Source organism: Egretta garzetta, unplaced genomic scaffold (assembly GCF_000687185.1).
Source record: "Egretta garzetta isolate BGI_Z169 unplaced genomic scaffold, ASM68718v1 scaffold273, whole genome shotgun sequence".
Classification (NCBI taxonomy): domain Eukaryota; kingdom Metazoa; phylum Chordata; class Aves; order Pelecaniformes; family Ardeidae; genus Egretta; species Egretta garzetta.
In genome coordinates this window covers 729,077-747,785 of record NW_009259236.1, presented here as the reverse complement: position 1 = coordinate 747,785, position 18,709 = coordinate 729,077, and the positions used below count along the sequence as shown (strand labels likewise).

General features: G+C 39.9%; 1 protein-coding gene across 9 annotated transcripts in view; it reads right to left on the bottom strand.

Moving 5' to 3' along the window:
• ABLIM1 (actin binding LIM protein 1) overlaps positions 1-18,709 on the bottom strand; it is a 93,318-nt gene that overhangs the window by 3,674 nt on the left and 70,935 nt on the right. For 3 of the 9 annotated variants that reach the window (XM_035891479.1, XM_035891480.1, XM_035891474.1), the window contains 8 exons: positions 12,961-13,065; positions 10,605-10,652; positions 5,894-5,985; positions 5,654-5,759; positions 3,451-3,512; positions 3,084-3,144; positions 2,081-2,088; positions 750-824 (listed from right to left, as the gene is read on the bottom strand). In XM_035891479.1, coding sequence (XP_035747372.1) covers positions 750-824; positions 2,081-2,088; positions 3,084-3,144; positions 3,451-3,512; positions 5,654-5,759; positions 5,894-5,985; positions 10,605-10,652; positions 12,961-13,065 — 557 coding nt within the window. Of the gene's footprint in view, positions 1-749; positions 825-2,080; positions 2,089-3,083; positions 3,145-3,450; positions 3,513-5,653; positions 5,760-5,893; positions 5,986-8,178; positions 8,326-10,604; positions 10,653-12,960; positions 13,066-18,709 lie in introns of all 9 variants that reach the window. The other 6 variants (XM_035891475.1, XM_035891483.1, XM_035891476.1 and 3 more) reach the window with 5 other exon arrangements.

Genomic DNA, 18,709 nt, shown 5'->3' with positions numbered 1-18,709 from the left:
TTGTAACTTCAGCAAAACCATGATTTCTCGGAAGGTTCACCAGCAATAGAGAAAGTTGTAAGATTTAAAACACAGCCGTGGCCGAATCCCCTCTATATATGATGCTCATTTTTGACTCAGACATCTCTAGACACAGCTGCAAAAGCATTTTAATTTATATCTTAAATTATATTCAGCTTACACTGCCTTTTTTTCCAGTAAATATCCTGAAGAATTTCTTTTATCGGGAATTCAACATTACTGAAAGGTGTCAGGCTAACAGTGCTGAGACCTAAAGAATAGATCCAGACAGACATGTAGGTATCTAACTTCCAATTTGAAACAAAGATCCATGTGTTTCATTTATTTTTAAATTAGGACAGCCTCAACAGTGTGTTGTGAGCCACAATATTCTGCATCACTTTTCCAACCTGACAGATCTGAGACTTTCCCATGGAGTTTGGCCTGCTGTTTTGGCTAGCAGAAGCTTGACAGAGATCTAGCTATTGAGCATCTTCAGTATCTTTGTTTTGTCTCTGGAAAAGCCTCCTTAACCCAAGCAGCACACCTGGGCTGCCCTCAGCCTGCCTGAGTACTAACACCTGTAACAGGCAAAGCCCAGAACAAAGGAAGAGGTTTAGCACATAAGGAGCAGGGACTGAGGTGAGGTAAAGAAAAACAAAGGAACTAAGACATTTCCCGTATTTTATCTGCATTTCACAGTCAAATCTTCACTGCCTTGAAGTTAAGTGAATAACATCTGCACTTGCCTTTGGCTCCAACATGTTAGGCATAGATACTCCTCTGTCCATTCTCATTCCAGGGACATGACCATCCGGAAGGGACTGCATCAGATACAGGTATACATCAGACACATAGGTTACACACACAGAGGGTAAAGGCACTCAAGTAGTGGTGAAAACACAGGTGAATTTGCCCTGAGACTTCCTTCAAGTCTTAATATTTAGTCTTATCATATAGATCATTGCCATGGCTACTGTTAACCACTTCTCTGAGGCATGCAGAGGGATCCTTCAATCCTCTCTGCCACCACAGCCTTCTGTCGCTGCTAACAGCTCCCCACTGAGCCTACCAGCAGGATTTCCCAGGTGGACCTGGGGACCCCAAGAGAGTGGTGGGCCCTTTCCCACCCCGGTGACTAAGTAAGGTTCTTCTCTGGACAAATATGCAGAAGCATTAATTTAGATCCCACCCAACAGCATACAAAGCACTCTTACACCTCGGGACTGTCCTTCCTGTCACTTACTGTATCAGCTGAGGGTTTTTTTGCCTCTACAATGGGAAATTTTTACTATGAACACAAACAGGGATAGGGTAAAAAGGTGCTGTTTTGACACAGGTACTGCTCCTAATGAAATAACGTTTTGAGCACAATACATGGACAACTCTTCTCTCCTCCCATGATCTTATTCTCTTCCAGTCATCATAATTTTGATACACCATTAATAAAGTTATCGAAATAATTAAACCCTTTCCTAAATTGCCATTTCATATTGTGATTACGCTGAGGAGCCAGCCAGACTCAAACAATTCTGGAAAAAACCCTGCAGACAGGATTTAGAGTAAAAAGGTTTCTATTTGCAAGCACACCTCTAACTGGCTCATCTGTGATGGTGGCACTGTAGTAAACTATTGATCAGCCATTTTGTCTGGAGAGCAAATTCCAAGGTAAAAATGAGGAGTTCAAGGCTCCCGGTATGGAAGAAAATTGCCTCCAGAAGAGACCTTCTATATGTCTCTGGGGTACTAGAGAGGCTGGAAATAAATCCACCGTCAGCTGTCCAGGGAGGACTATTACAGTTAACTCATATATCAACAGACAGTGGATTTTACAGAGCAAGTCACAGAACTGGTGTGAGCTGTCTCAACCCAGCTCTGGGGAGGTAACAAGGAGGAATCAGAGGCTGTGCCTGGTTTTTGTTGATAAGAGTCTACACATTGGTGTTTATGCTTAAACATGCAGGAAAATCAAAGCTATTGTCTTAAGAAACCCTTCCCTGTAGCAGAAATTCAAACTTCAACAAGAAAGTAGATGCTTTTAGTTCTGTTGTCAGTTGATTGACGAAAACCCGTACTCTACCTGGAAATCTGAAAAGCAAAAGAGAAATCTCATCAGCTTCGGAATGTGGAAGTACAGGAATCAGTCACAATCTACCAGATAATCCTTGTGTCTTCTGGTCTACCTGATCTTTTAAAAAATCCCACCTGATTCTCTAAGGCCAGCAATCTTCCTACTTTTGGACTTAGTTTGTAAAGAGTCAAACACTCCAAACATTGCAGCCCTTTTAATTTTGAGCATGCTTCTCATTCAGGAAAATCAAGTCACTTTGGAAGTATTAAGAGACACAAAACCACAAACAAGTGAATAAATAACCAACTAAAATTCAAATGTGTAGAGCAGGATTCAACCTCACCTAACCTCTGCCATCAGGTAGCTGTCTAGATTCCTCCACAGTCTATAAACAGACACAAGCACCAACAGAAGACACCTGACTAGATTATCTAAGGTAGTCAGGATCAATCTCACTTTGGAGATAACTAGCCTCTCTCTCTCAGCTCAAACCATTTCAAAAAAGTAACACTCAAAGTTTCACAACTTTCATAAATATTATCAATTTTTATTGGGCAATGACTGATATCACATCTAGCTCAAAGTCATAATGAAAATCATAAGCAGCAATGGGGATTAGAAGGTATTATCCTCCTTTCTTCACCATGGCACATTCTTTTAGACTGTACAGTGGATGGTGATTTTCAGAGAAAGAAAACACTGTAACGGAACTCAGTACATATTCCTAATAATATACACATTACCTGCTTTCCATTTGCACCAATGCTGAAGCGCTCCCTTGGCATAAACAGGGATCAGCTCCACATAGCAGATTTAGCAAAATAAAACCAAACTTTTAAATAGGCATTTGCAGAGTTTGAGTTAATTTTTGAGTTTACCTAAGGAAGTTAAAATGTACTGAGCAAATAAAAAGTAACCACATCCACAACCTTAAAATAAAACAGCAGAAATGATCAAACATTGTAACATGTTCAGTAATGAAATGGCATGTAAAAAGGCTCCTCAGCCTTACCTCTAACACCACCACTCACATCCCCATAACTGTTGTACTGACCAAAATCTGTAGACACCGGCTGTAACAGGAAAAGAGGGACGTGCACATAAATTCACAGTTCACGACTTCACAAGCAGTTTGGTATATGGGGAGTAATAAAATGCTTTAAGCCTTTTTCCCCCCTCAATTTTCACAATGTTTCTTGCATTGCTTTCTTGCCTTTTTAACAATGTATTTTGTGGAAAAGGAAACTAGGTTTTGTCTGACTTCAGGTGGACTTATAAGAAAGCTTGATCAAACTGAAAATCAAATACAGTTAATATGAAAATAAATACCATGGATAATTAAAGCCACCTTTCGCTTCTCAAAATGACCATTTCCTTACCCTGTGAAGTCCATTTTTTCCATAGCCAGGGAGAGAAGAGGTTTTGGAGGCTGAAGCATGTGCTGTTGAATGAGGAAGGGAAAAATCTTTTACTGGAAAAATCCCATGGAAGCTCAAAACCAAGAACATTTGAGGAATCAACTAGCAGAAAAAACACAGTTAAAAGAGCTAAGCATACACATAACCAACTGAGACACACTGACTTCAGGAAACTAACACCTCAGCCCCAGACTCATCACAACCCTCCATGCATTCTTACATGCAGCTTTATCATGCCATGGTTGCAGGTCATCAACAAGGGACACTGATTGTACCAGGCTCAAAATCAAAGTGGTCTCCACTGAGTTGAAGGTAACACTCAAGGATCAGGCAACAGAGCAAAATAACTTTTTAGTCCTTAGCTAAAGTATTGCTGTGCACCTTATGATGGGACCAAGATAAAGGATAAGGAGAATCCAAGATGGGCAGTGTTTGACTGGATAGGTTCCCTGTTAAGTCTCCTATGCAGGTCCATTCATTTCCACTCTCCTAGGTGGCACACATGGTTTATATATCATCATACCCTCTGAACCTTTAATGAATTTCCTTTCTATCCTTCCTACTGCAACTGTTATTGCACTTATGCTCCCAGCTTCTGCTGCTGCACAAGCCAAGATACACTCCACTCTCTCTGTATTCACATGCTTCAGCTTGCCAATTTTTGCTACAAAAGACAAAATGCTGTTAGTTTTGGTCCTGTTAACACTGTAATTGTCAGGTGTTTTGGTACGGACTTCACCAGGAGAAAGATTAGAATAGGCAGTGCTGAGTGAATTCAAACAAGTTTGAGAATTTGGCATTCTGATCTGAAATGTAGTTATCCTGTACATGATGTGACACTTCTGAAAACATGACATGATTCAACAGACCTCCGTGACTCCTGCTTTCAACTGAAATGAAATTGAAATAAGAGATCTGGGAGCATTCAATTTAGCCTTTGCACTGACCTCAAAAACGGCATTAGCAAGATAAAAGACAATGTGGAAATGTCAAGGGTGTGTTTTCAAAAAAAGATAAAAAGATGGATAAATAGAAAGATTGTCAGCATAATGATCAACAGCACCTCTGCAGTTAATACAGCCCCTTCAGACAAGGTACTCCATTAAGAATGTGATTTGGGTTTTTTTTTTAAATGTTATTTTTACCACAGAAGGGCAGGGAATGTAGAACATGAGGCACTGTTGTTGCCAGCAAGAAGCAGCTTGGGGAAAGGTATCACTGATTCCACAAAAGGCAACTGATGACTGCACTGATTACCACTGCAGAGAGGGATGGATACATCTCCAATAAAGGAGCCCCCCAACCTCTGCTAAGGTAAATAAAAAAAATCATAAGCTTTGTGTTGAGCAGGTAGACCCTGGCCCTGTAAACATTACAGGTAGTGAGGGAGAGCCCACATACATTCTCTCCAAGACCATAAATAGAGGCAACACACTTATACAACAGGGAACACAAGCAAATCTTAGTCTGCTTGGCAGTTACTCCAGTGGATGACTCCAAAGAGACTCGTCTTGCCCCTTCCTGGCTCAAAGTACAGCTGCTGTGCTACAATGACCGGTAGATGAAGAGTGAAATAAAACCCCAAACCCTTCTCTGGAGATCTGAGGCGGCCACAGATGTATATCAAAATGTGCAATGAGGCCAAGAATATAAGCCACCAATTGACCAAAGTTGACTTTTGTGCTTTTGCTCTGGAACAGAATAGTCCCAGTCAAAATGTCAGCCAAGGTGAAAACGCTGGCTGTGTTTGGAATATGCAGCCCCACTGATAAATGTTACTGATTTTCCGTCCCTGGGAGGAGAGGCTAAACAGTGATAGGAACCACCAATTTAAGTAAAATGTCTTATTATAATTTAATAACACAGCTCATTAGCATATGTGTGATGTAATAGTCACTGAATATTTTACCTCACTCTTTAGAAAATCTCTCTCCTGACAATTGCCCCAATATCCTCAACTTCGTATTTCTTCTAATGAAAAAACAACTACAATACTTCTCCTCTCATCAAAACCAGCTAATGAATTAGGCCATCCTTCCAGGGGGGAACACCACATATACACATAGCAAGTGGTCTTCCCAGTGGTCTCTCTTCTGGGAGACTGCTTGATATGTGTCTATGTGGTGTTCATTATTCACTGTTCATTATTTGCTTTATTGCCCACATGAATTACCTGGAGAATCGTAACGACTGGCAGAAAGGGCTGACCTATCGCGACTCTCCTTTTCCATCTCTTCTTTCAATATCAATTGTCCCAGACCAGAGTTGAGCTATAAATGGCAATTAAAAAAATACATCAATAAAATAAAGCTGACGGAGGCGTTAGTAGAAATTGTTTACAGAAAGCAAAGGGGCGTTTTTTGGATGGTGTTCAGAAACAGCATGAACACAAGCTTATAACCACCTTCATGAGCTGCTCCTCCTGCAGTTGCCGGCGTCTCTGTAACTCCTCATCATCTTCCTCTCTTCCACTTGATCTGCGTCTCATGTCAGCTCCTGCTTCCATAAAACCACAGCAGAGAGCGCTCTGTGTATCAGTTCAACCACACTTTGAAGATTTCAATGCTAGAAAGTACTGGATAGTTTGATTTACTGAATAAACAAAGCAATATTTTCTTGCAGACTCAAAAGACTTTTTCAAAAATCACCCTCAATAAAACTCACTCAGAGAGCCTGCCCCACAGCTCTCAGGCTTCTTATAAAATTAACAAGAAGTTAAACTGCACATGGATTCCCAACCAAGCAACAGTCCTAGATACAAAAGCCATGAATCAATGTAATAGAAGAAAGGAGCTCAGATAGGTAGTTCTGGAAACATTGGGTTTAATGGCACCAGTAACTGTACCCATGGTTGAAAACAGAAAATCTGGTTTACACTTATACTTTTATCTAGACTCAGAAAAGCGAATCTGAATTAACGCTTCAAATGGCAAATTAAACTACATTAATCTCCTAAATGGACACTCATATTTGGAATTAACAAGGCATTATATTTAGTCTAAAATGAAGCAAACTAATCTGTGTTCTACATTAGTTTCTTACTTTTTATTGAATAATCTTTATTTTCTTGAATAGTCTTAAGAAATGGTCCCATTTAGGACATCAGGACACTTCTATGAATACACAGGATATGATATTGCTGCAAGCATTTAGACAGCAGTTGTATTTTTTTCTGCACAGGCTATATCCTGATATAGTTATTCACCAATCTTATGCTAGACAAACTCAGTGTTTTATCTGAATGGAGAATAAATTTTGCAAGCAGAGTATCAGAAGGTTTATATCAATTAAATGTTTTGTACAACAGCGTTAAATTAATGCTAATATGGAGTGAGGCAAAAAGTTATGGAGAAATTATTTGTTTGTATTTAAATTATTTATTATTTTGTTTGGTGCTTCAGGCTTTTGCAAGTCTTTTCAGTACAATTGCAGTAATACTCATCTTTTTGACAGCTGAGCTCATTCTAGCTCTGTAAGCAAAATACCACACTTGGAAAATCAGACAAGCAGCTGAAAAACCTGGGGCTTCTGGGTTTGTTTTTTAGTGATTAATATTGTGTGATGCCTTTTTAGTTCTGAATAAAATACATCCATGAGTGCATTTTTATCTTTATAGTTTCCAAACAGTCCTGTTTAGTTTCTAAGGTGTAAGAAAATCACCTGATAGCCAATACACAAAACAGTTTTACTGGAAACCATTAAAAGTTGTCATCCACTGCCTAGAGACTGAGCTGAGAGCCAAAATTTCCAACAAAAGCTCCACTTCAGACATATGGCATAATGATGCTGTAGTTATCACATGCATTGTCAGGAGAGTTTCAAGTATGTTGATGTTATCACTGTGACTGTAATGTTTTTCAGGTTGCAATCCTACATAAAGGACGTTTTCAAAAAATTGCTGCTGCAGCATATGCAGCCCCTTCAACCAGTCACTGAGCTCTCCCACCCTGTGTCTCCTCTCCCAGCACTTCTGTGAACACCCCATTGCACTGAAAACCATACACTCCTTCACAGAAACCTTCAGTGTTTCAGACGTGACTTCATAAATGAACCAGGCTAAATAGCTTATTTTATGCTATGGAGGTAAATAAAAATTAGCAAAGGAAAAAAATACAAAACAAAAAAAATTAAAAATGATCACAGACATGATTTAAAGAAAAGAAAATGAGATACCTGTAGTAGTGCAACAACATGGAAGAAAAATACAAAGTCTGTAGAAACAGTAACTGAAAATCAGGACTTTTTTAGTCTGCTAACTGTTCCACTTCAATCATTGCTTCTTGCCATGACAATAGTCACATGTTTGGAAGCAATCATATTTTCTGTGGAATATTTGCTATTAGCTTAGGAATAAAAGATTAAATAGACAATAACTGAAAGAAGTCAGGCTTGTGTGACACACCACATTTTTTCAGCTACTGTGTGGGAGTTCACATAATTTCTCTATGGGCTAATATCTGTGTGATCAGTTCCAAAGTCCTTTAGCAAAACCCCTTCTACTCAGCACTAGTCAATAGTTTTAAATTCACAGACACTCAGAGGTCTCACCAGAAGAACGGCACTTTGGTGAACACCTGGAGTGGACACAATCTTCACTACCCATTTTTACAGCTCCAGTATTAACCTACTTTGGTTACCAGTACCTTTTAAGCCGCGTCAGTTGTATCTTTTTTTTTTTTTTTTGCATACCTATGGCTGCAAGGGAGGGAGGACCTGGCCAGTGGTCCGTCTCAATCTTTGGTATCTCGTTGGGTGCTGGTGCATGAGCTGCTGGGAACTTGGAGGACTTGATGATATCCTCGGAGGACTTGCTCTGTGCTGCCAAAGCAGCTGCATCTAGATGGCAATCAGGGAACTTAGCTATGTAATAATCTGTATCAATATAAAGGTCTTCCTTATTTTGGCAACATTTTATACTTTACAAGAAGTTCATTTTCAAAAGCAAACATTTTCATGGTTTGCTTTTCTAATTGCAATTTGAAGCAAAGTAATGTCTTTCTCTTGCCAAATATACTGGAATCAAACCTTACTCTCCTCCCTCATCTCCACCCCCAAAATAACCCCAAATCAGCTTGGGATTTTACTAGGGTTGCAGGGTGTTAGAATGATTAGGCAAGAGTAGGAAAATTCACTCTAACAGTATTTGCCAGTATCTCCTAAGAACAGCTGATTATTAATGAAGATGAAATCAGATTCATGCACTGATCTGTTTTCCCTCTAGAAAGAAAAAAAATAGTTCAGAGGAACAGCATTAATTTTAACTCTACTGATGCTATTTATTTCCTACGTTTCTGTGAAAAGCTGCAAAATAAAAAAGAAATCTGAAACAAGTATGTTTATTTAACCAGTGGACTTTTTCTGCTGCATGCCCTTGATTATTAGCATGCAGAAGTAGTAAAAGCAGATGTTAATTTATTAATAAATACTAAACTTCATTCAGATCAACTTGGCAGGGAAAAGCACTTGCAATGAAATGAACCTCACCAATAAAATCTCATTAGTGGGGCATCCACTTAAGACTCCAGTCTAAGCCAAAGTCTCTTAAAAGCATGTGAGGATGTGCATTATGGCTTTCACTTCTTGACATTAAAAAAACCTCAAACCAATAGGATTCAGTTTACATTAAAACCAGCCTTAACTACCTCTTGTCTGCAAACTGTTATCTCAAACCACCTTCTCTTATATGAAGCTATCGTATCAGAAACAAGAATTCTGGACTTTTTTTTTTTCCCTTTCTCTCTCTTTTTTTTTTAAAACGGAAGGACATCTGTTAACAAAGTGAAGCGTTGTGTTGCTCATCCAACATGTTCAGGGTAGTTTAGGAACATCAATATTAGGTAACATTGGGAAATCTGAGCATTTTACAATTGGGAGACTCTAAGCATAATTGCAGGTAAGGAGGAAGCTGGTCAGAGTTTACAAAAGCATGACTTCAAACAGTACTTACGTAGAATTGGTGATGTCAGTGGTTAAACATTCACATGTTAATGGGAGGTGAGGAGATACATTAAAACCATAAAAATAAACAAAAATCATGTTAAGACTCTTTCCAAAATGAGCATATGGTTTGAAACTTAAAAAAGAAAGAGAAAAAAAACCTGATGTAAAACCACAGCAGTGTTATTTGCAATGCTCACTCCTGACTACATAACAGACTTCCCTGGCTTTTCCTAATCATCTCAGCCAACTGTTCTTCTAAACCCCATGGAGTACTGCTCATTTGCTACTTAACCCTAAATATATTTCATTGGATAAAGGGTCTGCAAAGGGATGCAAACGCAAAATCTTTAAAAAGCGGAGTCGCCCATCTTTCACCACATTATGTAAAAATCACCTCCTATTGAGATTTTTATTCACAGCAGAAGGGAAGAGTGAACACACTCTGTTGTAACCAGGAGCTTTCTCCACAGTACTAAAGACTGGCAATGCAGTGGGCTTCTGCCATCACTGTTATTTCAGACTTGCTATAACATCTGCACTGAAGAGATTGGAGCACTAACATTGTTGTCCAGCTCAGAACCCAAACACTTGGAAAAACAAGTACAGCGTACTACCTGAGCTATATCGCAGGGCTTGAGAACCAAATTAGCCCTGTCAGTGATAAGTCACCTATATTATCTTCAGTAATTAAAGATTCTTATTTAAAGCCACAGGTACATTTGGAATTCCAGCCTGATGATAACAACTCCATCTTTGCTGTTGAAATAAATTATTGTACTTCCTCTGTTTAAAATACGGATATTCCATGAAGTCCCTGTCAGAACTGTCTATTGTTAATCTATTTTAACATGGTCAGTACCTGTATTCTGAAAATATAAACTTAAAGAAGTGAAATACAGGAAGGCATCATAATGCTAAAGAGACAGCAGAATCCCAGTTAATGACAATTTTGCCATTAATAACAATGTGGCCAAGATTTAAACCATATGATCCAAATGAAACAACATGCTTTAAAACATAATCCCTCAGCAGGACATGCAATAACAGCTGTTTTAAGCTTGGACTCCCAATTTTTAATGCTTACAAAGTAAACACTGAGTGCTTTGCACTAGTCTGCATGCTTTTTAGTTTAGTTGACACTCCAGTTTTGAAATAAAAACGGAAAGATCATTTACCATGTTGTTTGTAGATTGGTGGTTTTCTGTAAATGTTGACACCTTGATCTGTGAAATTGAGAAAGAGAAAAATGGGAATATGAAAACTACTTCAGCTGTAAAGATAAATCCAACACTAAAACAACAGACAGACCAATCAAGGATGTAGCACAAGAAAAAGTCAGAAAGGTATTTTTTCAGATTATTTAAAAGAAAAGAAAACATAAAAACAAGTGAAAAGTCAAAGACATGTGGTATGAAGTCCTTTGGAGCTGATTCTGTAACATGTGGATGCATCCAAGTCATGAACCATTCGTTTTAAACATTCAGAAGATTATCAGTGGGAAAAAAGTTACAGAAGAAATGCAAACAAGCAAGACATTTCAATGGTGGAGATACAAGTCATTTGGGGAAAACTACCACAAACAACTTTTGTGGAAAATTGTGCTTCAGTCATAACAGCTCAATTTTCTTTCCAACTGACTGGCTGGATTGAGCAGAGGAGAATGCAGTGAGCCTACAACTCACTTCAAAATCCAGCTGCCTAACACACTGTTTTGAACAGTCAACAGCAGCTACACTTCAGTGAGTCAAAGGGATGCTTTAGGCAGTGTTAACTGATACACTACTAATTCTGAAACCACAAGGATAGATTTTATTTCTTTTTTGTAATTTTTTTTTTATGTAAGGCCCACCACATTGCACATTATCAATGTAAACCAGAATAAAACCACTTCCCAGAACTCCAGTGCAGTAAATCTATGGCATGTCTAAAAGATACTGTATTTTTACAAATTAGAATCTCAGACAGGAACCAGTTTGTTCTAAACTACCTTCCCACCCAAGCCAACACTTCATGTATTTGGCACAACTACAAATACAAAAGTTAATCCAAAATCAGTGTTGCAGTGCAAAAATCTGTCAAAATTTTATTAGAAGACCAAAATGAGCTATTGGGAACTAGGAAATTGATGTCAGAAACCCATTTTGCTACTTTCATACTGCCTGGAAAAAGTTTTCGGTTACATTAGAATGAAAGATGAAAAAGCATTTTAGAAATACATGCTGTGTGTCACAGATCCAATTAAAGGGCTACAGGAGACAACTTAGCCCTTGACATTAAGGAAAGCTAACCCTAAAAATCTGTTGAAACAGAGGCAAATCTTACTCTGCAGAACCCTACATCCTTGACTAAACAGGCAAATTCATTGCACACAACGACACTGAGGTATTTCATCCTCGTTAGTGATCTGTTACGGCTACTTGACCAGCAAGTAGGTATAAAAGGGTAGTCATGCAGTACTTTTGCGCACATCTATACCAGAAGGCTCTAAGGAGGAGAGAACACAGCTCCTTCTGTGGCTGCACTGTGCCACCTGAAGAGGACAGCTCTCCCACCATGCTAGAAATCATCACTCTCAGAGCTATTCATGTAAGCATGCTTTAGCTTACGCAAGTCAAAGTGAACCAGGTTAGCTTAAGCAGTTAAAACAGCCTACCTTAGTCAAGCCAGGTCACACTGACTGAAAAAGAAGTTCCCACAAACAGTTTATCTGCCAGATCTGAGGAAAGGAGGAAGAGCAGTAACCTCTGGCAGTGCGAAGGGATACTCGACTGAAGGGGACCTGAAGAATAACTGGATATAATAAGGTCTTCAGCTATCACTGGTGCAGTCAGAAGATGCATGTCAACAACGCTAGGGACACACCACCTTCACCTCATCAAAATCCAAGACAGATGAGCTTCTCTGAGGCTGGAAGAACTGTGCATCTCACTTTATAACAGAGATTGCCATTTGTAGAGGGGACATCCTGAGGCACAAATAACCTTGTGGATCTGCAGGTCTCTCTAAGGACACCAAGCCATTGCACAAAACAAGTAAAGGAACATCCTCCTCTGCTTTAAAAAAATAGGGAACACTAAACTAGAACGGCTTGGTTCAAGACTGAAACAAGTCACAGCGATCTGAATGAACAACATACGTAATGGCTCACCAGTCAACTCTTTTTTGCATGCCACTGTGAATCAAACCCAACCCCTCCAAAGTTAGCAGTTATGCTGGTGCTCAGCTGGTGCAACTGTGAGAAAAATCAAGCCCTACATAGCTCATATCCAGCTCATAGCCATCAACAGACCCTGAAAACCAAGGCATTCTAACAGTGAAATACCTGACCAACAGAACAGGTAAAAATCGCAGTGAAACTCCCCCTTCATTTCTTAACGCACTACCCCTCTCAGCAAGCCTAGGAGCAGTTCCAAACCCGGTGGGCGCACCTCATGGTAAACAGCATGAAACGATGGAGACAAGACAAAAGTTACAAAGGCTACATTCTACACTGTGACAGGACACCGAGACACACAGAGTGCCAGCTCCTACCTGGAACATGGAAATGTTTAGGGGCCTGAGCGTAAGTTGGAGTGAGAGGGCGGCTGTCGGGCCGATAGGGGACAGGGGAGTTCCGACCGCTGGACGGCTCATTGCCTCCAATGAAAGAATGGAGAAAACAAAATGAGAAAAGGAAGAGCAATAAAAAAAAAACAAGCCCAATCAAACCCAAACAAAATCGGTGGAATCAAAACCTCCAGGGAGAAAAGAAGTTGAACCAAAAATATAAATACAAACAATAACAAGAACTGGTAGCCCTGGTGATTTTTTTTTTTTCCTGATATTCCTGCAGAGACAAAAATTCATGTTCAGGCTGGAGTTGAGGTTTGAGCAGCTCAGAGTCATTCTGACGGCATGCAGGCAGGAGCTCTGTGCTCACAGCTGGTGGTTAGATGGGCAGCATGGAAAAGAAGAATGGAAAGTTACTTGGCAATGATTTAGTACAGAGTATTTGGAATTAAAAGTGACAGGCATAGTAGTTGATATGCAAACCCACAAAACGAAAACAACTCCCAAGCAGATAGAAGCAGATGCTGGCAGTCACTACAGTTCCCTAAACCAAAAGCATACAGAAGCTAGCATTGGAAAATAGCTGTTGGGTCACTTGGCCCATACCAAAAGGCGTAACTGGTAGGACATTTTTGATATAGCAAAATAATGCGTAAAGCAATGCAGCCCATCTGGTGGCTGAGCCTATATCATCAATTCCACCCCAAATCTCTGTCAATGCCAAATTTGGCTCTAGCGACAATACTTCACTAATAAATCACTGCTGATTTAGCAGATCTGAATCTAATGTCTAAAAACTTAAATTCCATTTTGCACACATGGTTTGTTGGATTTGTAGGATTACTCTTACCAGGACTATTTCTTTGCCTCCTAGCAATCCACCACAGCAGTCTAATGGCCCTGGAAGTTCCCGTGTCTGTCAGGGCAAGAGGGCTGTTGCAGAACAATGCTGGTTGATCCCCAAGCATCAAGACTTAACAGCCAGATATCCAAGTACATGACTGTGTGTGTACCATAAAAGAATGTTGCTGCCTTTTACTTCGTGCCATTCTTCACACTAGTATAAGCTTGCACAAGCGAAAAACTGTCCACATGGGTGCTTATTTTACATGGGTGCGAGTGACCACAATGGTGAAAAGTAGGGGAGCATCAAGCCCCTTCCATTTTTCAGGTATGCACAAGGGCTTAAAAAAAACCTAGAAAAGCTGATTAACAATGCAAGAAAAAAAAGGGTTGAGGGGACAAGTACAGGAGGGCTATAAATACAACAAACAAGAAACTGCAGGCTTCCTTTCAGCTACAGGTTTCCTCTGTCCTGTTAGAGGACCCAAAACCTTGGACTCAGCGCACTTCTTACTTGTGTATTTGGGGGAGGGGAGAAGGAAGTTTTCTTTACACAAAAATTCCTCTTTTACTTGAACGGTCATCTGCCAATCTAAAAGGCACCAGAAGGGAGGAAAAAAAAATGCTCTTTACAAACCTCGCTGAGAGAGATGTGCCATAGAGGCCTCTGCCAGTATACGAGTTAATCCATCTGCACATACATGTTTTAAAAATTACGTGCACAGTTCAGGGGTCTTGGCTGTATAAAATTTGTCCGGAAGAATGCATTTGCAAAATTCTGTATTTACCACTTGGCTATTTCAGCCCTGAATGAGTTAATGTACATGACATCCCCCAAACATGATGTTCTTTCAACCACAGGAGTTGATTGTGGTTTTCTATTTTGGGTGCAGCGCTGCTGAGCTTCTGGCCAGGTAACAGTAAGTGCTAGGTTTACTAACTCTGAAAAGCAGTATGAACGATTATTTAAAATAACATGGTCATATCTCAATCTATGGTCCTTTACTTGGCAATTTCAATGTTGTGTTCTTCTTTGAAATACCATGATGGTGAGCTGATTTTACTCATGTCTTTTGTTTCTCTTGAGAAATTATGAGTTACTTTTCAGTGAAATCATTGTTTTACAGGGAAAAAACCATCAGTATTGAGATGGCCACAAGACATAATTAATTCTAAAATTTATAACCTTTATAGAGACATGTCATTCTGCCTTTCTGCCTCCATTGGCAATTAGTATATTCAATGAAAGAGAAGAATCAAAATGGATTTATTGACCTGGGGACTGTTATAACAGAAGAGTCACAAGTACATTTAATCTGTTGGAAATTGATAGTCAAAATGCGGGCATCTTCAATTTACAATGCCTCTATCACCAACACTACAAATACAGGGAAGAAACTCTTCTTACACCCACCTCTTTATCTCAACTAGACACAACTAAGTACACTCACACCCATAAATGTATGCTAGCTAATCCTGTATCTGGTACACAGATAATTTGTTTCTAGAAAACCAGCAATGTTGTATAATGCCTACACTACGAGGCAGACAATTAGCGTGGTATCATCCTGCATGTGTTGCTTTAGAGAGGTCTCTGTCGGCTTGTATTTCCTGGGGTTCCTGCGCAGCCTCTCTCTTCGTAATTACTCCTACTAGTACTGACAAATGACTCTCCTTTACGCTTTCTAGGATGGCAGTCTCATTACCTCCAACCACCGCAGAAACGAATGGTACATCTACTTAGATTCTCATTAGATCATCCCTGAGGAGCCCACTCTAATAACGAGGCTTAAGTGCTTCAGACGCTGCTGTAAAATCACCCACAATTTATGAAAGCAGTGCCAACATCTGTGGAACGTGCCTAGGCACACAGGAGAGCAGAGCTGCTAGCCTGCCTGTACCTGCCTCCCAGGGCCCCATGGCTGGCCTGCTTGCAGCTTTTCATAAAAGTAAGGGCTGTGCATGCTCTGAATTTGGGTTCCTTGCTGTGCCTGCACAGGAAAGTCTCTCTTACTGTCTCAGATATGCCATAACTAGCCTTAACTCCACAAAGCAACAGGAGCACTCCAGTTCACCAACACTGTGGGAAACGCTAGTTCCCACACCCCTGGCATGAAGTTGAATGTGTCTGTGTGTAGGTAGGTGAGGGATGTTAAAGAGATAATGGAGTAATTGATAAAAATCAATCACTTGAGCACAGCAGCCTCAGAAGTGAAATTCAGAGGCTTTTTTTCTTTCATTCTGTTTGCTCCATCAGGTAGTTCCCAATTTCTATAGCTCGATTTGTTAAGTACACTCCCCTAGCAGCCAGGAATATAATTGCTTGCCTATACACAGCACAGTGTAATGCAGGTTCCTGCTGCCTTCTGAAGTGTTCACCACCGGGCTCACTGTGTGATTCACAGGCTAAGTTCACAGAATCAGGCCAAAAAACCCATATGCAACCAATACTGAGCCTTCTGTCAACTTGCAATTTAGTTGCTCTACTTTTGAACAGACATAGAAAAAAAGCGCTCAACAGCACCTGAAACCCTAAGTCCTATTCAGATTTTGTCAAAATACCATTCATCGTCTTGTCCAGATGTGTGGCTCTTCCCACAGAAAACTGAAAGTCATGAAACAGCCAAAGCACAGCTATTTTTCCAGAGCATCCACAAACCCCTGCAAATAATTATCACACACAGAAAGCATTTGATTTCAGAGACCTGCCTCAGGGAAGGAAAGCAGGAACCTGTGAAAACCAAGACCCAAATTCACTATGAAGGTGGGTAGATTCCTTACAGGAAGGTCTGTGAGCAGAGGAATACACATTACTTGGGAGCTCTTTCTACGTGGAAATCTTATAGGGGCTTTGCAATATTCTTGAATGCCTCTGAAAAATTCTAGGCATGTGAGATGAAATCCTGGCTCTCAATGAGAGTTTTGTCTCTGATTTCAGTAAGGTCAGGGTTTCTTTCATTCACGGACTTGTTTTGATTCTTTCATAGCAAACACAGTACTTTATTGAGACAAGACCGAATTCAGTGGAGAGCCCAAATGAGATTAAATGAAGTCTAAGCTGATGCACATTACACCCACTTCCAGCTCGTTCAACATACATGTTACATCAACAAACTCTCACTAAGATATTCTGGGGCATATTTAGCCCCTTCATGCCTCAAAGTTCTTTACAGTTGGCCTTGTCGACAAGGCTTAAGCATTACGCTTGTTTAAGCCCTATATTGTATGAAAACACACTGAAACTGGTCTAAATGTCTACTTTTCTAGCTCGATGATACAAAATAACATAGGCGTAATGCGTCGTAAGCCACTTTCATTATCATTATGCTGTTTGGAAATTATGCCCCTAAAGGGAAGCATAGCGGTTTTGGCATGATCCATATTCTCTGACTTAAAGGAAAAAAACCCCAAAACTCTAGCTTTATGAAATCTTTCTTAGAAACTTACACCAAGTTCACCTTCCTGCTAAAAGTACAAGTGGCTTTGAGAAAGGCTGACCAAGTAAAAACAAGATCATATGATGCCTCTTCTTTGAACCACTGCAAATGTATCTAACACATCTAATTAATCCCCACAGTGCTATAGTCCTCATTTCAGATATATCTACAAGAGTCTAATTCCCTAGTAGACACAGAAATGCTGCTCTCAAGGTGTTCTTGAAACTTTGAAAACAGAAACCTCGAATACCCAAGGCAAACCCCTACAGATAAGAGCATCAGGGAGTTGCACTAGATGCAGCCAGTGGCCAGATTAATCTCCATTTTCTGCCACACAGATGTAAAAGGGGGGTGCTTGGACACACGGTATGCAAGGAGGACAAATGAAGAACCATGTGGGAAACCCGGATCAACCTCATCGGTTGATAACAAAATATCTATTTATGAACACGAAGTAGTGAAGGTGACACAAAATATAGTGCAACTGGACTTCACTCAACACTTCCTGAATGTTAACCTCCCCCCCCTCCCCCCCAACCCCTGAAATATATACTGGGCAAACTATACTACTTCTTCCTATGAAAACACTTACACTTACATGTTGTATTAGTAGAGAGGTTTATTTAATAAAAATATTACTAGTCCCTGCCATCTTATCTTTCTTTAAATGCATGTGCACTGTTAGTGCATATATGCACATATGCACTATTTGTATTTTCAGAGTATATCTGATTAAGAACTACCTTCCATCATACTCCTCTTACAGGACAAGCCAGGGCTTGCTCTGACTTAGGGATCACTACGAACATTTGTTCATCTAATGTTTTGTGAGCATGTCATTGATCACTTAACATGCTGGAAAAATTACAAAGGTCTTCAGGCCTTTTGACGTTTTGTACCATTTTGCAGTAATGGGAAGACAAAAATTTTTTCCTAAGCTGTTTCAATAGCTACTTATCTTCACCTTAAACAAGTCAAGAGAAATAATGATGATTTTTATCTAAGTGTAACACAGGATATTTTTGTATCTTTGCCTGCTATATGGGAGAACCTTCTGTTACCGTACAGGTACATAGACACTGAACAAATCACTACCAAAACCCTCTATTTGATAGTGTTAATACATTAACAGCCATAACTTTTTCACTATGAGATCTGGAATTATTTGACGGTCCTTCTCTAAAGCTTCTGCAATGTTTCTTATGTCACCCATCCTGCTGGGACTGTGGAACTACCAATTCAACTCTCTGTAGATCTTATTCAAGTACCTAACATCTCTACTTAGCTCTTTTAGCTGCAGCATCTCTTTCTGCTGTCCTAGCCACCCATCCTAACATCCACTGAACAGTCAAATCCTCTTCAGAGTCCCTGCTCTCCCCAGCATGTACAGATGGACAACATCACCTAGAAGCTTACGTTTGGCTGCACTGTTCACGGAGAAAACTGTTGCT